General features: G+C 38.5%; 1 protein-coding gene across 1 annotated transcript; it reads left to right on the top strand.

Annotated features, from left to right (window-relative positions):
- The first annotated feature begins 7,771 nt into the window (after positions 1 to 7,771).
- LOC127095643 (uncharacterized) lies at positions 7,772 to 9,697 on the top strand. The gene has a single exon (XM_051034306.1). The coding sequence runs from the start codon at positions 7,772 to 7,774 to the stop codon at positions 9,695 to 9,697; it is 1,926 nt and encodes a 641-aa protein (XP_050890263.1).
- The last annotated feature ends 420 nt before the right edge of the window (positions 9,698 to 10,117 follow it).

Here is a 10,117-nt window from a genome sequence, read left to right as displayed (position 1 = left end):
GTTTTTTCTTCTTGCTTTTAGTTATTTTGTTTTATCTTTGTTGACAGGAGAGAGTTTTCACATGCATATTATATATATATATATATATATATATATATATATATATATATATATATATATATATATATATATAGTTAAGTGTTCATGTGTTAATTTATATACATATATACCATTTCTGTTTTTTTTAATATTTATATACCTTTTTGTTCTCTTTTGAGTTTTATAAGTATATATTTATGATGTGTTAATATTTTTTTCACATTTTAATTTATTTCGATTTTAAAACAATGCGCACTCATTGCGGATAATGTGTGCATGTTGTGTTTAACTTTCTATTTTTTTCATTACATTAAGTTGATAAAAAATTGTAACACTATTTAATAATATTTTGGTTATTGCATTGACTTTATTTCGTTGCGATCTCGGAGTTAAAATTTAATTTGACTTTCGAAAATCGTTTAGACGCATAAATTTTGTTGCTCGACTTCTTATAGAGTGATTCATGAATGAATCCATTTTAAGTGAGCTTAGAGCTAAATTTGGTTGTTCTCGATTTTGGTTGGCTTTCGATCCCGTGGCTTACTCTTGGGCCATCTTACAATGAGCTCTTAAGCAACATCAACTTAACTTTTAATAAATTCAAACCTCTGTACCTTAATTATTTTAATTTATTATTCAAACCATTTTCTTAAGTAAAATCTGAAGAAAAAGATTACCCTGGATGGAATATCCTGTCGTAATTCCGAATATTAGGCCTAAGTTGTAAGAGCTTGTAAGCCCTATGTATTCGTCTTCTTTTCAAAAATATTTGTAAATATTCAAACGTCTTCTCTCAATAAAATTGAAAGAAAAAGATTACCTGGGTGAAAGGTCCATACATAGTCCCGAGTATTAGACCCAAGTTGTAAGAGCTTGCAAGTCATAAATATATGTCTTTCAAACCCAAAAATACATGCAACCAATCAAAATCTTTTTCTCCGCCGTGCGATTGATCTTTAAAACCTTTCTATAAAGGAAAGATGTTTTGTCTTAAGATGATGTAAAACAATGCTTCGGCTGTTGGTGTAAGCCCTAGAGGCAAATACTTTTGGTACTTGTATCGAATTATTTATTAATAATAAAAGGCTTTTTCTTTATTATGTTTGTCTAATAAAGTCCCTAGAATAGATAGTCCGTTTAATGTATCAAGTGTGACTTAATCATGAGATCACATTAAACACAAGGACACTATTCTTAAAGTATCCATAGTCGAGCTTTATTGTGAAGTGGGATAATATTAAAGCATTAAGACTATTATATATATAGACTGATTATCACATCTCATGGATCATGGATAAGGAGTTATCAAGTCTTAAACATAGGTATGAATATTAACAATAATATTTATACTGGATTGACCCGCTATGAGAATACTATATAGAATGTTATGCAAAGTGTCATAAGTTATTCTCATGGTGATAATGGTGTATACCACCCTTCGACCTGAAACCGTTATGGACCCTAGATGTAGAGTCGAGTGCCTTATTGCTGATCAAACATTGTCCGTAACTGGATGACTATAAAGACAGTTGATGGGTACTCCACGAAGCATGCTAAGGGACATGAGTGATAAAGATGGAATTTGCCCATCCTGCGTAATAGGATAAATGTCTATGGGCCCAATATTGGACTGGACAAGGATGACACGGTCTATGCCTTGTGTTCAATATAGACATAAGGGCAAAAGGGTAATTGTACATATAAGTATTATCACAAAAGGATTTGTCAAATCACATGACATTTTCGTGTCTTGGGTAGAAGTGATGTGTTGCTAGATATCGATCACTGTTTATTATGTTAAGTACGTGATTTAATATAATTGCCAATGCCGCGAAAACCTACAGGGTCACACACAAAAGGACGGATTGATGAGAGATAAAGTAACTAAGGAATACCGTAATGTACGGTGCCCTTAAGTGAATTGTAGAACATCGTAAGGTACGATGTACTTAAGTAGAATACGAAATATGGTAAGGTACCACATGCTTTAGTGATTTTGGCATATTATAAGATATGGGCCACATACACTTGAGTGGGCTTTTTAGCTTGCAGCCTGTCGCACCCCAAAATTTGACTTTGGCTTTGTTGACCACATCTTGATTAATCTCGTTGTCTCGTATTCATCTCAATTTCTTAAACTTCGCGTGACAACTGGTTTGATTAGGTTTTGTGTGTTTTCGTTGCTTACCGTGTTGTATTTCGTTGTTTTAGCAAAACCTGGCCGATATCGTTGCCTCGTATTTATCTCGCTTATCTCTGTTGTGCGTGGCATCGCTTCGATTAGGTTTTGTGCGTTTTTATCTATTTAATTGTTTGTTTGTCGGTATTTTGACTGTATTTCGAATATATTAGAGTTTTCGTATTGTCCGATTATTTGTGATTGTGTTTGTCAGCGTTTTCGTGATGTCGTGTTGATTTTATTATTGCCTAGGGTTGTTTATTTAATTACGTGTTGTGCCGTGTGATTTAATCGAGTCTGTTTGAGTCGTGTTGTTGATTTTACTGGTTTACCGGTTTACTGGTTTATTGGTTTTATCAATTTGTCTGTTTTGCTGTGCAAATTGTCATCGTTTTTATTGCTTTCGTGTCGCTCGATTTTATCGTATTTTAATCGTGTGCCGTTTAATATTATTTGTGCTTAATATTAATTGTGTTTAGTTGTTAATTAGTTTATTTTATTAGGATTAATATTATATTAGTTATATTATTATTATTATTATTATAAATATATAAATTATATTATTAATTTATGTTAGATATTTTTAGGTTTCTTATTGTTTATGTAATCTAAATATATATTATAATTATTTTATGTTAGATATTTTTAGGTTTCTTATTGTTTAAGTAATCTAAATATATATTATTAATTTATGTTAGATATTTTTTAGGTTTCTTATTGTTTAAGTAATCTAAATATATATTATTAATTATGTTAGATATTTTTTAGGTTTCTTATTGTTTAAGTAATCTAAATATATATATTAATTTATGTTAGAATTTTTTAGGTTTCTTATGTTAAGTATAATCTAAATATAAGTATTATATATTAATATATATAATATATATATATTATATAATATATATATATATATATATATATATATATTAATATATATATAATGTGGTTAGTAAGAAAAAAAGAAAAAAAAAGGTGGATCAGTAAGGAAAAACGTGTGGTGAGAGAAACAGAGAATTGAAAAGAAATATTTTTCCAAAAGCATTACCGTATTTCACTTGTTCTTCATTTTCGGTAACCCAAAATCGTCCCGATTATTCACCGAAACACAAAAACCGATTTCATATCTTTGAAGTTCGTTGAGTCCAGGTCACAAATATCCAAGGTTCATTTCATTCCGGCGTCGTTTCACCGATCAAAAGTGACGTTGAAGTCAGGTACTCACGAAGGCAGCCAGCACTGCGTCGGTGACGGTTTCCAGCTTTCGGTCGATCATTTGGATGATCAGAAGTTCATCCTCTTCACACAAGTTTCAGCTCGATTAACTCCACTAACTATTCGTAATACTAACTATTCATAGCTAACTGTGTTGTAATAATTTACTTTCTCGCATTTTTTATGTTCTGTATTGTGTGTTTAATCGTATTGTTCACGTTTTATGTTAAAAAATCGAAAAATCCAAAAAGAGAAACCCGATGCGATTCCAACGGTCGCCGTTTAAGAAACCCTTTTCACACACTCACAAGCTTACTCTTGGGCTTCCTTATAATGAGCCCATTTATTTATTGTTTCAGGGTTTAGGCTCATTCAAATCCTTTGCCAGCTTTGGCTTTTCAGTTTAAAAACATTTTCAAAAGGACGTGTCAGTCTCGAAGCCTCCCGCCTAGGTCGAGCAAGAGATGGCAAGACACGCCAATCTAAAATCAACAAAACAGACTTTCCCCTTTTCTTTTGGGAGAACTACGTGGATTCTGATTTCTCCATTGCGCCTTGGAGATACGTAGGCATGAAGTCTACGACTTTATCGAGTCCAAAAGCAATAAAATCAAGTTCTTTTCTCATCTCCCCAATCAAACGATCAAAGTGAAAAAAGCAAAGCATTCACATAAACATAAGCAAAAAGGTTCCTGTGGAGTACCACAGATGTAGAGGGTGCTAATACCTTCCCTTTGCATAACCAACCCCCGAACCCGTAACTCTAAAGGGATTTATCGTTATTTTTCCCTTCCTCTTTTTGGATAAAATAAAAGACGGTGGCGACTCTTGCATTTAAAATATTTTTCAAACGGGTTAAGTTCAATCAATACTTAATCTCGTGAAAAATCCCGCCGCGACAGAATGGCGACTCTGCTGGGGACATAGATGCTTAAACTTATTTGAGGGTTTAGCCTATCTTTGCTTGTTTATATGTTTGCTTTGTGAATATTTGCTAAATTGTATTGTTTGTAATGTTTGTTATTTTGGGTTTTGGGGGATACTTGTGATAAATCCTATACCCGGATTTGGGGCACATTTGAGATAGGATGGATGATAATTCAGGTTGACTTGATAGGAGACAATCCTTACCGAGTTGACTTGAGCCTTTGTCCGCTTGGTGGAGGCCTCTTTGAGGGTGATAGTGCTAAACAAGTCATTTGTGAGGCATTGTTGCTTTCGACGGGCCCGTGAAGCCAAGGACCTTAGTTTACCTTTACCCCATCTTGGCCTTACTTAGGATGTGATGCGGTGACCACTTCGGACCAAAAGTCTGGTTTGGTTGATACGTGATATCACACTCAAGCGAGATTCTTTTGAGAATAATATTGGAAAGCGAGCAATTGCTTAACCCGGTATTATTCGAAGAAGGATCCATAACCTTGGGAACTTTTAGAACCCGTTTGGCAGGTGAACCTTAGAACTTATCTTGGGGCTTTGTCCTAAACTCCATGCTGGTGATGAACTTTGAGCCTTGTATTGTTTGACCATGTTTGTGTTTGTTGCATTCATGCATGACATGCATTCATTCCCATCATTTCAACCTTTTTCCAAGGAACTTAAAGTGAGGATTGCAAATATTGCAGGAAACATGGATTTTGGACGGAGAAGTGTGAAAAAGTACAATCTCATCAATCCAAAGATAGATGAACTAAAGAAACTGGTTTCTTCGATCGCAGATCCTATTGGTTTCAGAGACAGATATGGGGCACTTATATCTTTATTGACACTTAGGATGGAAGAAGGGTTATTGCAGACATTAGTACAGTTCTATGATCCAGTCTATCACTGTTTCACATTCCCAGACTATCAACTCATGCCTACATTGGAAGAGTATGCCCAGTTGCTTCACATCCCAGTTGCTGATACAGTACCTTTCTCTGGTTCAGAAAAGTTACCCGAGCACAGTTCTCTTGCAAAAGTGTTGTACATGAAGAAGTCAGAATTCAAGAATAACTTCACCACCAAAGGAGGACTTCCAGGTTTCACTGCCAAGTTCTTAATGGGGAAGGTTTCTTATTTTGCCAGTCAAGGTTGTGATATTATTGTGGAGCATCTATTCGCCTTGTTGATCTACGGTTTGTTACTATTTCCTAATATTGAAGGTTTTGTGGATTCATATGCTATACGCATCTTCCTAAGTGGTAATCCTGTTCCAACTTTGCTCGGAGACACCTATCATTCCATCCATTACCGTACTTTGAAAGGAGGAGGAACCATAGTCTGCTGTATACCGTTACTCTACAAATGGTTTGTCTCTCATCTTCCTAAGTCAGCTACCTTTTGGGATCGCAAGTTAGGACTTCAGTGGTCACAGAGGATTATGTCTCTTACCCAGTCAGATATTGCATGGTATAGTAGAGTTTTAGACGATGTGAAGATCATTGATAGTTGCGGGGAGTTCCCCAATGTGCCCCTCATGGGCACAAAGGGAATCATTTCTTATAATCCAGTACTTGCTAGGAGACAACTCGGTTACCCTATGAAGGACAAGCCTCCTAACATTCTTTTAGAAGGTATTTTCTTGAGGGATAACGAGGAGGACCCTACCATGAAAGAGAGAGTAGTAAGAGCTTGGCATCGTGTTTGTCGCAAAGGGAGACTTGAATTGGGTAAGAAAGATTGTACCTCCTATGAGCCGTACCTCCAGTGGATCAGAGCCAGAGCTATACAGTTGAAAATGCCATACCCACATCATGATCCTATCAAACCCGCTCCGTTGAAGACCCCCTACCTTCCGCTAGATGACAAAGAAGAACTCCAAGCCACCTTGGAGAGGGTCAAGAAAGAGAGAGACGCTTGGAAGGATAAGGCCCAGGTGCTCGAAATGGAAAATGAAGAACTTCAGAGACAGTTAAAGGAGCAGAGTGGAGAAGATCGTGCAGGTAAACGTCCAAGGGTGCAAGAGGATTTATTTTCCTCAGGCACAACAGATTACTCCCAGATTCCACAGTCCTCAGGTGCATGGAAAGGTCTTGTAGACAGTTTGGTGAAGGAGAAAGCTTTTATGCAGAAGGCCTATGAAGAAAGAATTGAGAGACTTGAAGGACAACTCCTACTTGTTTATGCTCGTCCTGATGACACATGTCCTTAAATGGTTTTCTTGGTTGTATTTTGGGTTGATAATTTTGTATATTTTGATAAAAATGCTTAAAATGAAAAATTTTGTTTTGTTATCAAAAATGTTTGCAATTCTATCTTTTCCTTCACTTAGAGTTCCTTGGAAAATCATTCATTTTGCATATCCATGCATCACGTGCATACAGGTTGTCTGTCTTGGTCCAGTCTTCTAACAGTTGCTTCCCGCCAGCAGATCCATTTCAAGCTGACGCATAATTACAACACAAGAGCCAACTACAAAAGAAGAATGGAGATAACAGATAACGAGAACCGAGAATTGAAAGCTCAGGTTGACCGCCTTTCTGCTATGGTCGAGACATTGATAGCAAACCAAGCAGCCCAAGCTGCTCAACTTCAAACAGCACAAGCTCAGGTTGCCGAAGCACAAGATGCACAGATCCAGGCGCAAGCACAGGCAGCAGAGATGCGCAACCAAATGTTAACCGCCCGTCTACAAGCAGAGGAAGCCCAGGCTAGGGCTCAAGTTCATAATTCAGGACAGACTTCGGCACAGAATCAACCTCAAATTCAGAATCAGACAACAGCAGCACCCATCACTACAGTCATCGCTTCAGAAATCCACGCTCAGTCACTTCTGTTACCATCACAGCATCCCGTCCTTGGGAAATACCCAGGGATCTTAATCAAGATAGATATCAACAAGAGTTCGTTCCACCAAATGCTCCTGTCTTCACTAATGTGCCTCCCGTTGTTCACTATACTACTCACCTAGGAGAACCTGCCTATCACGGCCCTACCCCAAGTGAGGATCCTGGTCTCAATGATAGAATGGATGAATTCCAGGATCAGTTTGCGGAATTACAAAAAGAGATAAAAGCTCTTCGTGGGAAAGAACTGTTTGGCAGAGATGTAAATGATATGTGTTTGGTTCCAGACGTAAGGATGCCAGCAAAATTTAAACTACCAGAATTTGAAAAGTACAAAGGAAGTTCTTGTCCACAGACCCATTTGGTTATGTACGTGCGAAAGATGTCAATGTACACCAACGACCAAAGGATGCTCATTCATTGTTTTCAAGACAGCCTTACCGGTGCAGCTTTACGCTGGTATATGGGATTAGACAGTTCTCAGATCAAGACTTTCAACGATTTAGGCGAGGCCTTTATCAAACATTACAAATACAACCTTGATAATGTGCCAGACCGAGATCAGTTGAGGTCCATGCAACAAAGAGAAAAGGAGACATTCCGTGAATACGCGCAAAGGTGGCGCGAAATTGCAGCACAGGTTGTTCCACCTATGGAAGAAAAGGAGATGACGAAAGTGTTCTTAAAGACTCTTGATACTTTTTATTACGAGAGGATGATTGCAAGCGCTCCTACAGACTTTACTGACATGGTAAACATGGGAGTCCGTTTAGAGGAAGCAGTTCGAGAAGGGCGTCTAGTCAGAGAAGGAAGTTCATCTTCAAGCGGGGCAAAGAGGTACGGCGGTTTTATGAAAAAGAAGGAACAAGAAACTAATGCTGTGTCCTATAATCATCCAAGAAGGATCAATTATCCTTACCATTCCCAACACCAACATATAGCAGCCGTGACTCCAGTAATCACTTCCGCTCCAGTTCAAGTCCAATACCCTCAGCAGCGTACCAACCGCTTCCAACAGAATACTCAGTATCAGCAACAACATCAACCTCAACAACATCAACATCAGTTACAACAACGTCCACCACAGCAGCAAAGAAGAACCAATTTTGATCCAATTCCAATGTCATATGCAGAATTGTATCCAGCTTTGATCACTAAAAACCTTGTGCAACCACGACCACGACCTCTTGTACCAGAAGTGCTACCTTGGTGGTACAAGCCAGAGGTATCTTGTCCCTTTCATCAGAATGCTCCAGGTCATGACTTAGACAACTGTTTTGCTTTAAAGTTGGAAGTACAGAAGTTGACAAGAGCAGGTATCCTGACCTTCAAGAACATGGGTCCCAATGTGAAGGACAATCCAATGCCAAGTCATGGTCCTTCATCAGTGAACAATATAGAAGTTTGTCTCAATGAACAACGTGTTACGAAGATAGAGGAGATTCGGCGGTCTTTGGTTGAAATTCATTCTGTTTTATGTGCTCATGGTCTATTCCAACATGACCACCAGATCTGTGGTACATGTTCAGTCAATTCAAGAGGTTGTAGAAAGATTCAAGATGATTTGCAAGGCGTCCTTGATCAGGGTTTGATTCAGATTTCTAGACAAGTGAGTTCTCCAGAATCACAAGAACAAGAGGTGAATGTCATCATTCCTTGCTTCAACATTCCAGAGAAAGTAGAGATAGCTTATCATCCGAGGGAGCCAGTGGTGATTTGCCCTCCGGGCCCAATGCCTTACACTTCAGATAAAGCGGTCCCCTACCGCTATGCAGCAACTATTATTGAGAACGGTAAAGAGGTCGAGATTAAAACCTTAGCCTCAGTTACCAATATCGCAGCAAATAGCCGAATGACGCGCAGTGGCCGCGTGTTCGCTCCGCCGGTTATCCCAAGTAGAAATGTTGAGAAAGATCCAGTAGTCGTGGTACCAGTGACAAGAGAAGCAGAAGGGCAAACAAGCAATTCAACCCTTGATAAAGAAACAGATGAACTACTTAGAATTATCAAGCTCAGTGACTACAAAGTGGTAGATCAGTTGCTACAGACACCGTCAAAAATCTCGATCCTGTCCTTATTATTGAATTCAGCTGTCCACAGAGAAGCACTACTGAAGGTGCTTGATCAAGCCTTTGTAGAACAGGATATAACAGCAGAGCAGTTCAACAATGTTGTAGGCAGCATCACTTCGTGCAATGGCTTAGGCTTTTGTGATGAAGAACTGCCAGAAGAAGGAAAGAATCACAACTTCGCTCTCCATATCTCAGCCAATTGTCAAGGGGATTCTTTGTCTAATATCCTAATTGACACCGGTTCATCTCTGAATGTCATGCCCAAGTCTACCTTGGTGAAGCTAAAGTACAAAGGGGGGCAAATGCGGCACAGTGGAATTATTGTGAAAGCGTTCGATGGATCAAGAAAACAGTCATTGGAGAAGTTGATTTGCCTATTGGTATTGGACCACATGTATTCCAGATCACTTTCCAGGTTATGGATATAGTGCCAGCTTATAGCTGTCTGCTCGGACGCCCATGGATTCATGAGGCGGGTGCCATTACATCCACGTTACACCAGAAGTTAAAATTTTTCAAGAATGGGCAAATAGTGACGGTTAATGGGGAGCAGGCTATGCTGATTAGCCACCTTTCATCGTTTAGTGTGATAGAAGCAGACGAAACGGCTGTTCAAACTCCATTTCAGGCCCTGACCATCGATGATTACAAGAAAAGTGAAGGTTCAATCGCGTCATTCAAAGACGCCCAGCAGATTGTCAAGACAGGTCCTACAGAAATGTGGGGCAAGGTGATAGAGTTGCCAGAAAACGTTAACCATGCAGGATTAGGCTTTGTTGATGGAAAACAAGTGCAGACTTCAGTGGTGCGACCTTTCAAAGATATCTTTCACAGCGGTGGGTTTATCA

The sequence above is a fragment of the Lathyrus oleraceus genome, chromosome 6, assembly GCF_024323335.1.
Source record: "Lathyrus oleraceus cultivar Zhongwan6 chromosome 6, CAAS_Psat_ZW6_1.0, whole genome shotgun sequence".
Taxonomy (NCBI): domain Eukaryota; kingdom Viridiplantae; phylum Streptophyta; class Magnoliopsida; order Fabales; family Fabaceae; genus Lathyrus; species Lathyrus oleraceus.
Note: the sequence above shows the minus strand (reverse complement) of the source record. Positions and strands in the feature narration are given on the sequence as shown.

Bases quoted from the DNA above. Each gene is read 5' to 3' on its own strand.
- LOC127095643 (XM_051034306.1), top strand. From the start codon at position 7,772: ATGCAACAAAGAGAAAAGGAGACATTCCGTGAATACGCGCAAAGGTGG.